We start from the raw sequence: 19,509 nt of genomic DNA, 5'->3' as shown, positions 1-19,509 counted from the left end.
AACTAAGTTTATACGTGGCTGCTAAGTTGCTTTAGTCATGTCCAGTTCTTTGCGACCCTATGGATTGTAGCCCACCAGGCTCCTCTGTCCATGGATTCTCCAGGCAAGGATACTGGAGTGGGTAGCCATTCCTTCTCGAGGGGATCTTCCCAACTCAGGGATCAAACTGTGTCTCCTGCATTGGCAGAGGATTCTTTACCCTCTGCGCCACGAGGGAAGCCTTTACAACTAAGTATGCATCCTCAAATACTCTGGTGGATGAAACTGCCATATTTCAGATTTTGAGGGTTTCTGAAGTAATTAATTCTCACCAAAGTAATTAATTAACGTCAAAATATATGATGTGTTTCTCTGATTCCAATAAATACACCTAGTTTTCAGCTGAAGAAAATGAGAAAGTTAAAATAAAAAGGCTCCAATTATTCCTTTAATGCAAGTGAGTAAGAGCACATTTAGGCTCAACAGTCATTCATTTGTGCATTCAACATTTATTGAACACCTGCTCTGTGCCAGGAGCTCTGTTAGCTATTGGGTCATAGAGTGGTGAACAAGATAAACACAGTTCCTACTCCATGGAGCTTACAGTCGAGTCAGAGAAGCTCGCCAGTGAACAACTACAGAGAGAGGTACGTCAACAATTGAGATAAACGTGGCACAATCAAATAAAAGGTGCTTACAACTTTTGGATTGCTTACAAAACTATGGTTTCCTGCAGAGGTCACTGGGATTATATAAATTTTGATTTTTCCCTATAAAAGAAATTTCAGTTAAAATTAAAAAACAGTCCACTTCACATACACTCAATTGTAATTTCTGACTGTATCTGTGTTGAATATAAAAAGGACACTTTTTTTTTTTTTAAAGAAAAAAGTGCTAGCTTTTCGAGAAATACCTTTAACTGAGGCTGTTTTCAGGGGAATTCATGACTGCTTTAGGTTAATGGTCGGTGGCTTCATGTTCAGGCCTCAATTAAACTCTGAACTTCCATTGTTATTACTTAATTGACTTGGTTATATTTCATGTCAGCATTTCAAAATGACCTTCCTTTTAAAAAATAAAAATTACCTGACAGGGAAGCATTGTGGCAGCCATCCCACACTGTCTTTATGTATGGTTGGGCCTAGAATTTACTCAATTTATCTACCACTAGGGTACTTCTCATCATCCTTGCTTATGACATGAGACAGCTCCAAGTAAATGCAAGGGGTGAGGGAAAAGAGATGAAACACGAAATCTATCTGCTACCATGACTATTATTAAGATGCCAACTAAATCCACTGATATCCACTTTAATTCTAATCAGGGAGTTAGTCTTAAACACCTTGCATATCATGATTAAGTGCTGTCAAGTTATGCTTCTTTGAAAGCAGGATTATGTGCACCTTTTCCTTCCATTACAAGTGCCTCCAAAGGTTTAGTTGTGCCAGTTAACTAGATGGAAACGTAAATCCCCTTTACTTGTACACGAGACAACAATAAGAACAAGTTGGATTGCTCTAACTAATGAGTGGGATTTTATATAAAGTAGGTATGACGCCAAGATGGAACGCTGCTAGACTGACTGAAGCAAATTAAAGCATCAAATGAGTCTGTCCCCTCCCCCTGCATCGTGGAAAAGTTTTAAAAGTCTTTTTGAAGTACTTTGATCAAGCTTTGAAATCATTTTAGTGGGTGACTATTGTATGAAAACCGTAATTTATAGTTCTTGACCTAAGCAGCTCTTTGTCTCACAGCCATGTTCAAAACAATAGCAGGAAAGTGAAAAACACAAGGGGAACGCAAGCTGTTCTGGTTATTATTTAATTCATAATTCCATCTTCCTTAATCTTTGCAATCCAGGCATGTTCTTAATAAAACATCTTCAGACCATTTTTACTATATATAGGAAGGTTAGTTTGGCATAATACAATTAGAGGGTCTGAACTGTGTCACTGGGACCTTTCCTTAACCTGAGGGTGACCTACCAGGCAGGTCCAGAGAGGATCTCGCTATAAATGGTGACAGTGCAGGCAAACTCCTATTGTTTGCCTTTTAATTTCCTCTCTAGTTAAGCCGGCTTTGTTCCTTGACCTTAACTGAGAAGGTGCCAACTGGGAGATTTTCACCTCCCATCCTATTCACAAAATAGTTATAGTTAGGAGGCAATTTGCTCCCAGCAGATCACACAGAAAATGGCAAGCTTCCTCTAAGATGAACTAGCTAGGCCGTGATTCTCTAATTGAATCACAGAGACACTTTACTATTTTAATTAGTAATTTTAATCAGCTAAAACATCACCATTCAGCCTGGAAATATCAGTAAACCTCACATGTTCTTTGGACTCTTTTTGCCAAAATAGTTACGGATAGACTAAACCTCAGGCTCTCTTTGACCCTGTAAATATCTTAGTTACAGGTTTTACGATCTTCAAGTGCCACAGATGCCTGTGAACACTGGATACACGGAGGAGCCTTACGTGTGCTTTTCCCCAGAGGGTTTAGGCCAATTGTTCTTCCCCAACCTGGACTCTGAAAATACATGGATCAGGATTCAGACGGGCTGCATTTCAGTCCTGGGATCATTTCCCAGAGAGAAAAAGAACCAAGGGATAGTGTTGTTGTTGATGTTCAGTCACTCAGTCATGTCTGACTTTTGTGACCCCATGAATCGCAGCACGCCAGGCTTCCCTGTCCTTCATTATCTCCCTGAGTTTGCTCAAACTAACGCCCATTGAGTCAGTGATGCCATCCAACCTCTCATCCTGTCGTCCCCTTCTCTCCTGCCCTCAATCTTTCCAGCATCAGAGTCTTTTTCAATGAGTTGTAGTAAGTGCCGAATGTGTGTCCACGTGGGAAGAAACTGCAAAGGCTGGAGAAGGGGAGATGACAGGGAAGAGGAAGGGAATGGAGGCCAGCACGGATTTAATTCAACTGAAACTGCAGGTCTGTAAAGGGTGTGTGTGTGTGTGTGGGGGGGCCGCTGGTGAGAAAGAGCAGACATCTCAGGTATCTTGGTTCCAGAGAGGAAAGGAAACACTGGGTGTAGCTCCTCAGGGAGGGGCGAGTGACTTTAACTGTTCACTTGGGCGCTGTGCGTTAATTAGTGAGGCCCACCGGGGCCCATTTAGTGGATGACCTCATCCAGGGCGCTAAGCAATCCCCTGGTGGCTTTAATGAGTGAGTGCACCCCTCAAAGACTTGACAACTTATCTTTTTCCAGAGTGGAATTAAGCCTTGCCAATAATGAGCACCTACACACCTATGCTTAAAGGAAAATGATGTCCCCTGGAGAGCCAGTTTTCTACTCTGCACCCGAGCCTCCCTTTTATATATGATTTAGGAGTGTTTAGAAGAGTTAACAGACACCTTGCCCAACGCAAATTAAAAAGAAAAAAGAAGTCTCATTGGTTTTTGTTTGCTTGGGGTAGAAATGGGGTGGGACCAAGTCTGTGAAGTATCAGCGCTGGATCAGCTTTGCTCTGAACTCATCCCTCTGAGAGCTTCGAACGAACAGTGTCTCCTGTTTGTTTGTGAGAGCAGACGCTTGGCAGGTCTACATATGCCAGAGAGAACATCATTGAGTTTTATGTTTGTACACACACTCCTGCTTTCTCACTTGGCTTAATTCATCAGCACGGTTTGCAGAGATCTCCATAAAGTAGGATTTGACTTTAACGTTAATGTTCTAATGATGAGAGAAGAAAAAAAAAAATGTCACCATATGTCTACTCTTTAGGGGTGATGTTTATACTGTCTAAATTAAAAAAAAACACACAAGTAAACAAACAACACACAGAGAAATATTAATAGCACAGGTAAGTATTTCTTACATAAAAGGACAAGGAGGATTTCGGCTTCTAGTCTAGGAACATCAGCCCCCCCAGTACCACTCCTCCAAAGTCTACTGAAAAGTAATACACATTATAATCACATTAGCTTTTATGTTGTATAAAGCTGAGTTTTAAATAACTTTGTAACTTTATCATGATATGTACAGTCTACTGCTGGTTTCCTTCCCACTTTTCAGGGCCAGATTTAAAAACCTCATCCATACAGAAAAGGTGGTGCCTTTGCCAGAGAACACTGGTACCTTCTCCTAACATATTATGTCAGGGTGCCAGGTAGGAGCAAGCACCTCTTTCATTTTTTAAATTTATTTGTGCCCCTTCATCATAAATTTGTTTAATGTAAAATAAACAAATCCTTGATGAGGGTTTAACAAGGTTTTCAACATCTGTGCAGATCCATGTAACTTACTCCTAAAGAAGAAAAATCAGTTTAAAGCGTGCCATGAAAACTGCTTTTAACAACAGTTTGGTCTAAGAGTGTGTGTGTGTGTGTGTGTGTATGTGTGTGTGTGTGTGTGTATCAAGACAACAGTGGTTCCCAAGTGTGTGTGTGTGTGTGTGTGGTGTGTATCAAGACAACAGCACTGGTTCCCAAGTGTGAGTGTGTGTGGTGTGTATCAAAAACAACAGCACTGATTCCCAATCATTCTATTTTACTCACAAAACCTGTATGGTGAATTTACACTGAAGCACAAGTTTGCCTGATAATACCATACCATTTCATCTTCTCCCTCTTTCTTGTTTAACGCAACCTACCACAGAGCTAAAATCCATGCCTGAACCCGACATGTTTCTGTTCTTCAAAAGGAAAGGCAACAGGCAGACGTCTGCATACCCTCTTAGGTGCAAAATGAACAAAGTGCAGACAGTACAGTTAAGTCTTTTGAAAGAACCGAGCAATACATATAACTTGAGGGTGTTTGTAAAAGTTACATTTTTACTAATATTTCCAAACTCACTCAACATTATAAAGAATATAATGTCAACATGGGGGAAAATTTTATTAAATACATTTTTGGGTATGGATTAATTTTTTACCTTCCTAAAAGATAGGTTTATAATGAATTTATATTGATGTTTTCCTTCAGATTGAAATTTGGTTTGCAGTATAAAAAATGAATAAATGAAAGTGAACAAATACAAAACTTCTTTTATTTTGCTAACCTGAAAATTGTTCTAGGTTTATTTTTGGTACACTTAATTCATTGAAAGCTGAACTTCCCTAATGCCTAACTTATTTGAGTGTTATATAATTATGTGGTATAAATGGGAGATATAAAGCAGGGTAAAGAATGCACTTTTGAAAAATTTTACTCATAAAAATACCAACTACCATCCATACCTACAGACAACTAGTTGTGTTTTAAAATAAACTCTTTTCAAGGCTGGCCCCGAGCTTCAGTTATCTGCCCACAGCCCCCAGTCCAAAAGAGAAGCGTGGTTTCCAGACACAATGTAACTAATGCTTTTAAATGAGATAAGTGGAAAATGTTTGGTGTTCAAACAAGTAATATAAAAAGAAGAAATTCTCATCAAATACATTTTTTTCAGCTTGGCTTACTGCCATAGAAGTCAGGAAACCACCAAGACGACAAAACAAGCACAGGCTCCCAGCAAGATCAGCTCCTGCAGGTGAGCGAGAAAATCCAGTTGTAGCCTTCACGACTTTGGCTTTGCTAGGACCGTGAGAGGTTACTCCACGATGGTAATGCAATCCTGGGTATCTGTAAGTGTGCATGAAGAGAAATGGGGAGGGAGACAGAATGAATGTAGGCTTAGCCAAAAAATAAATAAGAGGGCAATTTGGTAACTGGGCGGAGAATTGAAAAATCACACCTTTCAGTCTCCACATTTTTTCTTTTGTTCAGTATATAAGGAGAAACCATCCGGAAGGAAGAAAGATTATGACTATCTATAAACTAACTGTTTGACAGAGACAGAAATGCTGATAATGAGTGGGTTGTGTCTGTAGTTCTTGGCTGTTCCCATGAGCAAGGGATGAAGGAAAACAGAAACTCTTGATATGTTTGTCTAAAGAGGTAGTGGTGTGACCACGGGCAGCGAGAGTTCAGCTGAAGTTCAGGGCAGATGTTGCCAGGAGTTTACGCTGCAGGAAAGTAAAATTGCTTCCGGATTCACCTTTTCCTCCCAGCTTCTCTTCCAGGCTCATCAGGGTCAAGCAACACTGTGGCACAAGGTGACGATGTCAGTGGGGAAGCAGGCATGGAGCAGGATGCCCCTCTCCCGGTTACAGTCCAGCTCCTGGATGAACCCGTACCAGTAGATGACTAAGCCTGGCCCAAACCTGCAGAAACACGAGAAAATAACACACACGGGTAGTACTGACATAACTCCAGAAAAAGGTAATCACTGATGCATGGATAAGATGACTAAATGACTTTACACAGTTTTTGTTTCCATTGCTATGATTCTGACTGAAAGTAGTTGAACTTAGACCAAAAAGTTTATTTAATGCAAATGTTACCACCTTGGATGGATTTGTTACCTTGTTTTCAAGGAACCTGAACTATTTCACTATCCTGATTTCCTCTCAGTCAGGTATTATGCTGACTTAGCTGATGAAGGATAAAACAGAGTTGCAGTAGCATTGAGCTGGGGAGCACCAGGCTTGGGCTTTTAGCCTTTTAGCATTCAGAGGTACAGCTGAGCACAGCTTCCCTGATGGCTCAGATGGTAAAGAATCTGCAATGCAAGAGACCGGAGTTTGATCCGGGGGTCAGGAAGATGCCCTGGAGAAGGGAATGGCAACCACTCCAGTATTCTTGCCTGGAGGCTTGCGCCATGTACAGAGGCTCCTGGTGGGTTACAGTCCATGGGGTCCCAGAGTTGGACATGACTGAGCGATTAACACTTTCACATTCAGGGGCACCCTTTTAAAGGTTAAACTTACCTATTTTCAATTAAGTGAAAAAAAAAAAGTTTGAAAAGTAATTTTAAAAAACAAAATGGCTCAAAGTCTTCTTCTTACAATATACCAATAGGGCCAGAAATTCTTTCTGCCCTATTCTTTCTAGTCTAAAAAAACCCAAAACACACACACACATGACAACTGGGATCCTAAAAAGAAATCTCTTGACCCTCCTCTCTGCACTACAATTTCTCTTAAGCTTGAACATGGCATGAAATTGGGCTGTAGGTTCTTATCACGAAAACAAGGAATAATGCCAGGTAGAGTTGAGAAAAAGTCTTGAGAGATGCAGGCTTAAAACCTCAGTATTTCTAAATAATGCCTCCGAATTATCTCCAATTTAGTTAGCAGCACACTCAGGAAGTAGTCAGCAGGAAGTCGAGACCTCTAGGTTGGGTTCATAAAGATGTAATCATTATCAATCACCATGCACACAGAGATGTTTTGCACATCAGTTTCACGTTTTTCCTACCAAGAGTACTTAATTAAAGGGCAGCTCTACTTTTGGTGTCGTGTTGCAGGAATTTTACAGTGAAATCATAAATTATGAATGTTGGGTTAGTAAAAGGATGTCTAAAAACAGAACTGCTTTCTGTATTCTGACATTACAGCGGGCTGAAGCGAGCTAGGCCAAAAGGCTTTTTCCTTTCATGATTTATTACATGCTGAAGTGTACTTGCCAAAACAAACAGCACAGGATGGGCTGCGAAATACTGTATGCACAGGAACAAGTTCAGTTGGATGTCGTGGGATGGTTTATTTGGGGATCCACATCAGGAAGGTAGCCAAGCTGGATGCAAGATTAACTGAAACCTTTGCATCCTCGCTGTGCAGGGACAGAATCCTGAGATGGCGGCTCTCAACAACTGAACATGTTGCGGGGGGTGGGGTTGGGGCACAGAAGCCATCTAGGATGCAATTCCTTGGAGTACCAGGCCCTGCAACATTTACCCTCAGGGCTGACTGCACATGCTTTTGTTTCTCAGTATCTCTGAAGAGTCTCCTTTGTGGTCAGAAGAATCAGGCACCTAAGATGCGAGGTATGCGCACCTCCCCACCCCCACCCCCGACTGCTGCCACTCCTCCCCACTGTGCTTACTTGCCCATCAGGTGAAGCTCACACCTAAACAAGGTATTGCTTCCATTGGGGTTTCTTAGTAACTCTCAATCACAAAAAACTGTCTGCAATGGATACCACTTGGTTTCTTGATTTCACGAAGAGCTCTGTGACTAGTATCAGATGATCTTGGGTTTGTCAAAACAAGTCTGGCAAGAGCAGGAAGATCTGTGATTCTGAGGATCATGTCTGAGATGCCTCTAAACCTTCCCATCAGTAAAGCAGCCCTGAGTCACAGTCTCGAGAAACCTAATGTTAACCTCAACACGTTTCCCCTGTTTTATTACGCAGCCATTCTGGAAGCTGTGATGTTCTTTAGAAAGGTGCTCATATTTTTACAAAGGGAGGAAAAAAAAAGGCAATCTAACCAGTCATGGAAAAGAACAAAAGAATATATAGAGGTCATAAACAACAAGCCCAGTGTTTTAAAGATTTAATAAAACAAAAACACATATCACCAGCACTGAGAGAGAGAGAGCAGCCTGCTCTTTACCTGAATCATAAGCCAAAGGACACGAGGCATGACGGCTCTTCACGAAAACGGCAATTTCTAGGCATTAAAATCAGGCTGGGGAACACCTCGATGACCAAGAAAGTAGACTTGTGTTTCACTTCAAGAAAGTAGACTTGTGTTTCACTTGTGAGGAAACAGATGAAACCAGCAACCAGAAAATGTTTTGCAAGATTGTGAATCTGGACTGCTTCCATGTCCCAGCTATTGTTAACACTGCTGCGATGAACATTGCGGTACATGTCTCTTTCAATTCTGGTTTCCTCAGGGTATATGCCCAGCAGTGAGATTGCTGGGTCATAGGGCAGTTCTATTCCCAGTTTTTTAAGGAATCTCCATATTATTCTCCATAGTGGCTGTACCAGTTTGCATTCCCACCAACAGTGTAAGAGGGTTCCCTTTTCTCCACACTCTCTCCAGCATTTATTGTTTGTAGACTTTTTGATGACGGCCATTCTGAGTGGTATAAGATGACACCTCATTGTGGTTTTGATTTGCATTTCTCTGATAATGAGTGATGTTGAGCATCTTTTCATCAGCAGATGAATGGATAAGGAAGTTGTGGTACATATACACAATGGAATATTACTCAGCTATAACAAGGAATGCATTTGAGTCAGTTCTAATGAGGTGGCTGAACCTGGAGCCTATTATACAGAGTGAAATAAGTCAGAAAGAGAAAGACAAATACTGTATATTAATGCATATATATGGAATTTAGAAATATGGTACCAATGATCCTACATGCAGGGCAGCAAAGGAGACACAGACATAAAGAACAGACTTTTGGACTTAGTGGGAGAAGGTGAGGGTGGGATGATTTGAAAGAATAGCACCGAAACACGTACATTACCATATGTAAAATGGAGGACCAGTGCAAGCTTGATGCACCGAAGCAGGGCACCCGAAGCAGGGCACCCGAAGCCAGTGCTCTGGGACAACCCAGGGGGATGGGGTGGGGAGGGAGGAGGGAGGGGGGTTCAGGTTGGGGGCGACACAGGTATACCTGTGGCTGATTCACGCTGATATACAGCAAAACTGATCACAATATGGTGAGGTAATTATCCTCCAATTCAAATAAATACATTAAACAAAGATAAATGGAAGATTATGAATCTGAACGTTTCATGCAGTGGTTTGCTAGGAGGACTCTCTAAAGGTAGCAACACAGATATTTGAGCTATTTTTAGTACATATGGGAAATGACTCATAATAAGGCTCTACCACCTAAATCTTTGTTCCCTAGCTTCTGGGTGACATTATATTAACTTGGGTAATACCAGCTCTCTCGTGTAACTCAAAAGCTCTGACAGTATATCTTAATTAATCAAAAACAAGGAAATATAATAACTTCCCTTTGTAAACAGAGATTGGCAGATGAAGGCTTTCAAATTATGTAGTCTTTGAATGACAAAAATAATGGGGACTACAGATGGTGACAAGTTTGGAAATTTAATGAGAAAACAAGATCTGGCCTTGTTCCCAACACCTTGAGTGCATTTCTGATGTTTCTCCAATAGCTCAGGATCCAGAGATTATCAGATGCTGGCAAGATAACCTTTCAGCAACTTATCCATTTATGAAGAGGCTGACCATATTAACCAACCTTGTATGATCAATTCCTTGATTACTGGAACTTACAGAAGGGAACATGTGGGCTGAGAATTTGAAAAACCAAGCAACCCATCTCTAGTGTTTCCATCTGAAAAGGTGTAAAACCGGGAGAGAACCGAGACCTAGGAAATTTTTATGTCGGGCAAGTACATGCTTAGGCACCTAGAGATTTCACCTTTTTTGATGTCTACTGGATAAGAATGAGATCACTGGGAAGGCACACACAACCTTTGTGACCAATAAAAATCAAAGAGACTATCAACAGAATTTAAAAGAAAATAGAGTTCCTGGATATGAGCAAATGTGCAAAGCAGAGGGTTGGTCTGCTACTAGGACTGCAGCCCTCCCTACCAGGCTGGAGATACTGGGTAATGGGATATGTATGGATCTCCAAATTGACTGTGTAAACACATTTCAAGGTTGACTATAATTTGGAAGTTACTATTTTCATGGTCAAGTAATAAGACCAAAGCCTCCAAATGATTTTAAAAACTACTGTGGAGCACAGCCTGGAATGTGAGTGACTCTTGAACAAGTAATTTTGCCTGAAAATAACATACTACCAAATTAGCAAAAATAACAAATACCTCTTGAAAAAAATGGGAGGTGAAAGTCAAAAGCCATGACAGACCTCGAGGGTATGAAAAATAAAGCTCCTTATAAATAACGACAGCCTTATAAATGTGTTTCTCTGGTTTCCTTCCATTTTAGAGTATTTAGAGAAATTAGGTAGGAGACTGGAATGAAAACTGGGTACCCTTTTGTAGGTTTTGTGCATATGCATCTCCATATGCTTCACCATTTGTCTCTCTGCTCTATTGTGACCCTTTTGAGGGCAAAGACTGTGTTTCACTTACATTTGTGTCCTCTAGACCTAGCACAGTACCTGGGACATGACAGGTACCCTTGGACAAGATGGGGAACACAGTGTTAGTAATAATAGGATCAGACGGCTTTGCACTGGTTACTGGATCGTGGCCACCTAGACACAGGCAAGATGGAAGGGCTCAGCCATTGCCAGGGTTTGGTAATTTTATTAGTGACCAGGAAGAGCAACCCAATGGCATACTTACAGATCACAGTGCTAGTCATAATAATAGTTACAAGGTTAATTATTAATAATTTCATAGCACTGACTATGTGCCAGACACTGTTCTAGGCACTTTACACGTGTGGATCCATTTAATTCTCAGGTCAGCTCCATGAGGGAGGAAGTTATTGTTCCCACTTTACAAAAAAAGAAACTGAGGCACATAAAAATTTAAGTATCTTGCCAGAGGTCATGTAACTAAAAAGTAGAGGAATCTGCTTTGGAAGCCAGGACTGGCTGGAGGGTCTGTGACTGTCTTTCTATGATGTAGTGATCAGTCTACTAAATATGGTAACACAGTATTAGACTTCAACCAGAAAAAGAACAGAGATGCTCTATGCACTGGTCAGACCACACCTAGATTGTTGTGGAGGGTTCTGGTGTCATATTTTAAGGAGAGTATCTCTAGTCTGGAAGTGATCTGGAGGAGAACTCTAGGATGAGTGAGGAAGCATTAGAATAACAAAGTATATATGACTTGGAAATGGACACTTAAGGTGGTAATATGCTCACTCATGACCTTTGGATTTTTACAGTGCTCCCGGGAGAAGGAACTGGATTCCTGCTGTAGCTCTTGAGCACAGATGTAGGGCAATGTTTGAAAGTAACCAAGAATCAGATTTTGATTCAACATGAAGAACAATCACTGAGTGAGTTTGGAAGTGGATCTTTCCTCAGTCAAACCTCCAGATGAGACCACAGACCCTGGGGCAATGCCTCGAGTGCAGCCCGTGACAGGGGGCAAAGAGGATGATTCAGGAAAACTACACCCATATTCCTGACCCACAGAAAAAGTCAGATAACAAATGTGTTATTTTAAGTCATTTCGTTTGGGGCAGTGTTTTATATAGTAGTAGACTGGTGGGCTGCAGTCCAAGGGGTTGCTAAGAGTCGGATACGACTGAGCAACTTCACTTTCACTTTTCACTTTCATGCATTGGAGAAGGAAATGGCAACCCACTCCAGTGTTCTTGCCTGGAGAATCCCAGGGACAGGGGAGCCTGATGGGCTGCTGTCTATGGGGTCGCACAGAGCTGGACACGACTGAAGCGACTTAGTAGCAGTAGCAGCAGCAGATAACTAATCTACTAATCTTCTCCGGTAGCTCAGACACGTCTGCCTGCAATGCGGAAGATCTGGATTCGATCCCTGCGTTGGGAAGATCCCCTGGAGAAGGAAAGGGCAACCCACTCCAGTACTCTTTCCTGGAAAATTCCGTGGATGGAGGAGCCTGTAGGCTACAGTCCATGAGATCGCAAAGAGTCGGACACGACTGAGCAATGTCACTTCACTTCAGATAACTAATAGATATACCTGCACCATAGACTTGAGTACTCAAATACCATTCTTCAACATACGCAGTATGGAGAGTCCTGTTGTCTACAGGTTGGCTTCTGTCAGTTAAACTTGAACCTAGACTATACAGCAGAAGGAGTTACCGAATGAGATTATCAGTAAGTAGCAACTCTTTATCAAGGCAAATCTCAGATACAAAGCAACTCTGTCCTATTACACTAACAGAGCTTTTTGGCTCCTGACTATACCCCAATTCCTCTCCCTGCTGTGTATCTAGGATGCTGGGGTTTCCCAAAGAAGTAGAGAAATCATATGTAAAATGAGGAATTCTGCATGTTTCCCCCAGTTCTGTGGTTTTGGTGTCATTTCGGCTATTGGGCTTCTGAAGCTGCAAAGAGAGGGTGGAGACAGGATGTGGGATGTTGGTTATAGGCACAACTCTTTGCCAGTTGAGGTGACTGTCGACAACTAAGGAACAGACATTTAAAAAAATCCAGTTGGAGTAATCCAAGCTTGTTGGGTGTTGGGGCAAATTGATTTTGTCAATCTCAACAGGTGCTGAGGACAATCCAGGAAAAACAAGTGCTGGTTACATTTTGTTCAGTTAAAAAAGGCAGCTCAATCTGTAAGATATTTTTTAAAAAATTGTCAACAAAAATGTTTTAAAAATGGTATTTCAGAGAGTAAACTCTTCAGTTTTTCAGAAAAATTTAGCTATCCTCAGATAATCTCTAAGGTTGTCAGATTATGAATGTTGGACAGAATATGGCACAAATTATATATCAAGTCTTCCACAATTCTCGGAGAAACTCAGAGGCACAGACAGAAAATGTGGGCTCCCAAATTCAGGAAGGGCTTGCTTATTTCTTTTAAACTATATATTAAAAAAATACTCTCTCTTCCTTGTCATGCCTCTGTGCTATCCTATAACACAGGAATTACATGGATGGTAGTTTTACTTATGGAGAAAAGAGAAGACTATCAACTTTCTATTATTAAGACTTCCATGAAAGAGGAGAGCGAAAAAGTTGGCTTAAAACTCAACATTCAGAAAACTAAGATCATGGCATCCGGTCCCATCACTTCTTGGCAAATAGATGGGGAAACAATGGAAACAGTAAGAGACTTTATTTTGGGGGGCTCCAAAATCACTGCAGATGGTGACTGCAGCCATGAAATTAAAAGACGCTTGCTCCTTGGAAGAAAAGCTATGACCAACCTAGACAGCATATTCAAAAGCAGAGATATTACTTTGCCAACAAAGGTCTGTCTAGTCAAAGCTATGTTTTTTCCAGTAGTCATGTATGGATATGAGAGTTGGACTATAAAGAAAGCTGAGTGCCAAAGAATTCATGCTTTTGAATTGGAGGAGACTTTTGAGAGTCCCTTGGACTGCAAGGAGATCCAATCAGTCCATCCTAAAGGAAATCAGTCCTGAATATTCATTGGAAGGACTGATGCTGAAGCTGAAGCTCCAATACTTTGGCCACCTGATGCGAAGAACTGACTGACTGGAAAAGACCCTGATGCTGGGAAAGATTGAGGTGGGAAGGGAAGGGGACAACAGAGGATGAGATGGTTGGATGGCACCTTTGACTCTATGGACAGAAGTTTGAGTAAACTCCGGGAGTTGGTGATGGACAGAGAAGCCTGGTGTGCTGCAGTACATGAGGTTGCAAAGAGTCAGACACGACTGAGTGACTGAACTGACTGACTGACTGAGGCACCCTTTTCAGAGAGGCTGAAATGAAATGTAAATGCAGGAATTGAGAGATTTCCAATCGCACATTAGATATCATTTTGCTAAATTAGCCCCAGTAGCCAACTCCCTGGTTGGCTCCCTAACGCCCATTTAGCTTCTATTTCTCCACAGATTTCAGAGGGCCTGTGACCAGACATTACATCTATAAAGATGTTGTTTAAATACAAATAAAATGATTCCAGTACCCAACAGCAAAGAGGTAACTAACATTTACTGCATGCTTACTATGTGGCCAGCACTGTTTCAAGTGCTTTTACATGTACAGGCTAATTTAATATGCGCAAGCCAGCCCCTTATGTGAGAAGGAGTAGGCTGTGTGTGCTATGATTATCCACATTTCACAGATGAAAAAACTGAGGCAAAGAAATGGTCAGGAATGGATCTCATATTTATGGAATTAACTTCGCTTATCAACGGTTTCAGCTCCAAGAAAAAATAACTATGTATTAAAAAAAAAATCAACATACTTTTATACCTCTTTTGATAATATGAAGGTGAATGGTGGTGGGATTCATATTCTATTGTACAATTTGGGTCTCTACATAGAATAAGAGAAAACTCATGACACTGATCATATCCTTCTTTTCTCAATGAGCTGTGTTACTATAATTACATTTAAAAAAGGATTCTAATGCATGAGGGTTCTGCAATATAAATCTGGATCAAGTCAATAAAATAAACAATTTTCATCTGAAGGATGACAAGAGGACTGTGGAATGATTTGATGATGTTAGTCAAGTTCTTGGTCATGAGGGTCTTCATCAAACAATAAAAACAAAACCTAGTTGTACTGATTCAAAATCTTTGTTCCCAACCCAAACTTTTTCAATTCACAAGCAAATAGAAAACTCCTCTCCAAAAGAGGAATAGCAGAAAATCTTTTTTTTTTTCCCTTTCTTATTTTGAGTTGCTGTGTGGGGTCTGAAGTATCTTCTGAGGATGTGTGCAGACATGTGGCTGTTGGAAGTCAATTGTTTCACCATCAAAAAGACTTGCATGTGGTTTTTATGAAGAACGCATTCTCAAACACACAGTCCAGGACGAAGGAGAAATATAAAACATCTTGTAATTGTTTTAAAATAAACTCTTACACTGTTTATTTAGTTTTAATCTGTGTGTTGTAGATTGGTTATGCACTTGTTAATCACTGTTGTATGTATCTCCAGACAGAGTTGTAAATAACTTTTCAGTCCAAGTGAAATATGCTTGCACATGTTTATATGCAAAGTATGTGCGTATTTATGCCCGTGTATAAATATGTGTACAATAATAATAGATTAGTGATCATGTAATACAGCGTCTTAAGGTTCTGGCACTACGGTCAATTTCACATACAAAGCAAATATTCTTTTTTTGGTAATATCTAGAGATGAAATAAAAATATAAATTGATTGTTTCATTTGCTTTTTTTGGCTTGGCAACTCTGTGTTTGCCAATTGAAATGACTAAAGAAATAGAATCCTAGTTACGAATATTCTCGCTGGGTTTATGGATCTTCATGATTACAAATGCAAGTCTATATCTCTGTAACATCAACTTACTGCCTAAAATCTTGGAAAAAGGAAAGGAAAATATGTGAGAAATACTGATTCACTTTTGGCTTTTATGCCACATAGAAAGTAAACAGATAATATATTATTTTGAAGAAAATTTAAAATGTATATAAATACACAACCACAACCACCTGAAATTCTCCTTGGTGTTTATATAACTTAGCATTTTCATGTCTACATTAAATTGCCTGGAAAAGTGCTTAACTTCTACTTTACTTTGTCCTGTATTGGGTATTCTTAGATGCTGTACTAACAGTCTTTCCTGACTATAGGAAATCTCTCCTCAAAAGAGAAAAATTGAGGTAGGTGGGAGAGAAAACATAGGCAGAAGCTTTTTTATATTTAATCCATTGTTTTTAATACCTGTTTTCTTGGAGAAACACTACTTCCTGGCAGTGGGGCAGGCTCTCTGCATTTGCCTGTTAAGAATTTACTTGTAAGCCTGAATATCCATCCTGCATGGAGTCACCAAAGAAGTGATCTTCCTCTCTCTAAGGTTCTTTAATAACTCAAATTTTAATAATGTAGAACTGTTCGTATTTAAGTGTAAAAATAAGTTATCAATTGAGCAATACAATAATAATAATTGAATAAATAAGATGCCAAAAGATTCACAGTGCAAGAATAATTAGAACAGTAACATGGTGTTCTAGAAGTCTTCATAGACAAGGTAAGTTCTCAGCTATGCTGCATTTATTCATATAATGGCCTTTTAATTTTCTCCATTAAACCCATTTTTTTGAAAGAAGAATGAAGATTGGGACTACAGGTTCTGAGAGATAGAGAGGGATGGCAGAATCAGAAGCATATTAAGTTTATTTTATTGTGAAACTAGAGAATGAGCTTAGGCATGATAGCCCTGTTTTTTGTTTCAAATGAGGATGTATGAAGTGGATAGTACAAAGTTTCTCCTTTTTTCTCCAATGGGATGGAAAGAAAAGAGAAACACCAAATGCAGTGAAAGAAACTAAACAATGAAAAAATCACAAAGTACCCAAGGTCATATTTGCTTTGAAAATACTTAAGTACTGACAGGACACTTCAGGGGACCTTGGGTGCAAATCATATCTATCTCTCTAGAATTTATACCCCAGGCTTCTTCCAAAAGTTGGGGTAGCTTACAAAATTGGTCGTGTGAATTATTACGTTTTCTCAGTTATTTCCCCAGGGAAACATGCCAAAGGCAAACCCATCATTTCAGCTGATTTAGGGTTTGATGCCAGAGAATTTATAATTGATATGACAACCATAATGGAAAGTGATCATCATGCTGGCAAGACATGGGGCTGACGGTGCAACAGTCCATTTTGGTATCTGCCAGTGAGTCAACCATAGACTTGCTCTGATAAACGTTGAGGTTATTTCTGAACTTTTTATTACCAACTTCCTGAATACTAGAAATCAGAAATTATAAAACAGAAAATATTTTTATCACAAAAATATTGCCAACTTTTTGCACATAGTCTTTTATTATTAGGTAGAGGGGGAGGGGGCCTCTGTTTCCTCAGCTCAGTTCATGGAAGATCACAGGGTAACCCAGAGTTCAGTCAGACATTTATCTCAAGACACAAAGAGATTTATGGGTTCTGGATATATATATGTCTGCTTAAAATAAAAAAATTATCGGAATTTTCATCCTTGGCAAAGTCAAGTAACTAAAGGATTAAGGCTGATACATGTTCGCCCTATAAATCTATCATTAACCAAATGTGACACAATGCTTCAGGTATGTCAGATCTCAACTTGCTCTAAATGTGTAGTTAAAATTTTCTTTTACTCATAATAAATACTTCACGATAAGGAAAGTCTCTCTGGCTAAAGCATCACAGTCCTCAAAAGCAAACCTCTCAATTTTATAGATTCATAAAGGCAAATGCTGGAAAGAGGAGAAAAAAAAAAAAAGAGAAGGTAGAACCATCCATGTCATTAGGAAAAATGGCCTGGTAAAGAAAAACAAACAAACAAAAAATAGTTCTCAGAAAAAAAATAAAAGAATAATCCAGCCTGGCAGTTATTAAACAAACACTTCTAGAATACAAAGTTCCATGAGAACAGCTTGTATTTCAGAGGCATGTGGGAGTCAACCAATGAATATTGGCTGAGTGGATACATGAATACATGAACGAATAACACCACAGAGCCCCTGCCTCAGGAGAAGCTATGGATGCTACCATAGCAGAGGCATCACTTTGCTGACAAAGGTCCATCTAGTCAAAGCTATGGTTTAGTCAAAGCTATGGTTTTTCCAGTAGTCAGGTATGGATGTGAGAATTGGACCATAAAGAAGGCTGAGCGCAGAAGAATTGATGCTTTCAAACTGAAGTGCTGGAGAAGACTCTTGAGAGTCCCTTGGACAGCAAGGAGATCCAACTAGTCAATCCTAAAGGAAATTAGCCCTGAATATTATTGGAAGGACTGATGCTGAAGCTGAAGCTCCAATACTTGGGCCATCTAATGTGAAGTGTTGACTCACTGGAAAAGACCCTGATTCTGGGAAAGATTGAGGGCAGGAGAAGACGGGGGCAACAGAGAATGAGATGGTTGGATGGCATCATCAAATGAATAGACATGAATTTGAGAAAACTCAGGGAGATAGCGAATGACAGGGAAGCCTGGCATGTTACAGTCCATGGGGTCGCAAAGAGTTGGACACAACTGAACAACATTTGGGGGAAGAAATCTTTTGCTGATACTCTCCACCATGTAGGGAAGAAAAATCATTTTTAAACATGAGAAAATGAGTCTTAAAAACATGCCTGAGTTGCACATTCTGAAGAGCTAGCTCCCAGAGTGGCTATTAGGAATCCCTGCTTTCCGCGTTGCTATGGAGGAGATGAGGCTGTGGCTTAAAACCTGGTAGAAAACAGAAGCACCATTCCCTGGAAGGGCCACTCCTGGTGGTTGAGGTGGTGACTGTAAGGTGGGTGGGAACTGACTGCTAAGAAGAAAAACTAAGCACTTGGGAACCGATGGCTGCACACAGGTGGCTCTCGCTTCCTTGAAATACAATCAATTCAGGTAGGCTTTTGTTTACAGTAGCTTTTATCTAGAAGATAAGGTTGTAAAAACATCAATCAAAATGAAGTACTACTGTTCCTGGCCATATCTCAGCAGGTTCATCTGTTTTATTTCTTCCTCCCTTTCCAAATACCTTAAGGTGTTTAAGATGAGTGAAGATATCAAACTATGAAAGTGAACTGTATTTGTGTAGGACACGTGGATTTGCACTCTGCGAACCACAAGTGCCAGGGATACGGTGCCTGCAGCACTCTCAGGTTCAGGCAGAGACTGTATTCCTATCGCTTTACTTCCTAATAATACGTAAACTGTACAAGATGGTCTTTACACTTTTTCAACAGTGCTCCTTTAAGAAAAACAAGGATCTGGTGGCTTCTATACACTGTTAAGGCTTTTAGTTTATTTCTATCCTTCCACGCCCCCCCCCAAAAAAAGTATAATAAAATAGCAAATTCAGTTCAGTTCAGTCGCTCAGTCCTGTCCGACTCTTTGCGACCCCATGAATCCCAGCACGCCAGGCCTCCCTGTCCATCACCAACTCCCGGAGTTCACCCAGACTCACGTCCATCGAGTCAGTGATACCATCCAGCCATCTCATCCTCTGTCGTCCCCTTCTCCTCCTGCCCCCAATCCCTCCCAGCATCAGAGTCTTTTCCAATGAGTCAACTCTTTGCATGAGGTGGCCAAAGTACTGGAGTTTCAGCTTTAGTATCATTCCTTCCAAAGAAATCCCAGGGCTGATCTCCTTCAGAATCAGACTGGTCTCCTTTAGGATGGACTGGTTGTATCTCCT

At 40.4% G+C, this 19,509-nt stretch overlaps 1 protein-coding gene across 2 annotated transcripts in view; it reads right to left on the bottom strand.

Annotated features, from left to right (window-relative positions):
* Positions 1 to 406: 406 nt before the first annotated feature.
* C10H15orf41 (chromosome 10 C15orf41 homolog) overlaps positions 407 to 19,509 on the bottom strand; it is a 236,805-nt gene continuing 217,702 nt past the window's right edge. The window contains exons 11-12 of one of the 2 annotated variants that reach the window (XM_027553482.1): positions 5,966 to 6,131; positions 407 to 3,663 (exon numbers count right to left, since the gene is read on the bottom strand). In XM_027553482.1, coding sequence (XP_027409283.1) covers positions 6,002 to 6,131 — 130 coding nt within the window. In that variant the 3' untranslated portion in view covers positions 407 to 3,663; positions 5,966 to 6,001. Of the gene's footprint in view, positions 3,664 to 3,756; positions 5,551 to 5,965; positions 6,132 to 19,509 lie in introns of those variants that run through there. The other variant, XM_027553481.1, reaches the window with a different exon arrangement.

Source organism: Bos indicus x Bos taurus, chromosome 10, assembly GCF_003369695.1.
Source record: "Bos indicus x Bos taurus breed Angus x Brahman F1 hybrid chromosome 10, Bos_hybrid_MaternalHap_v2.0, whole genome shotgun sequence".
NCBI lineage: Eukaryota > Metazoa > Chordata > Mammalia > Artiodactyla > Bovidae > Bos > Bos indicus x Bos taurus.
This window is presented reverse-complemented; position numbering and strand designations above follow the sequence as displayed.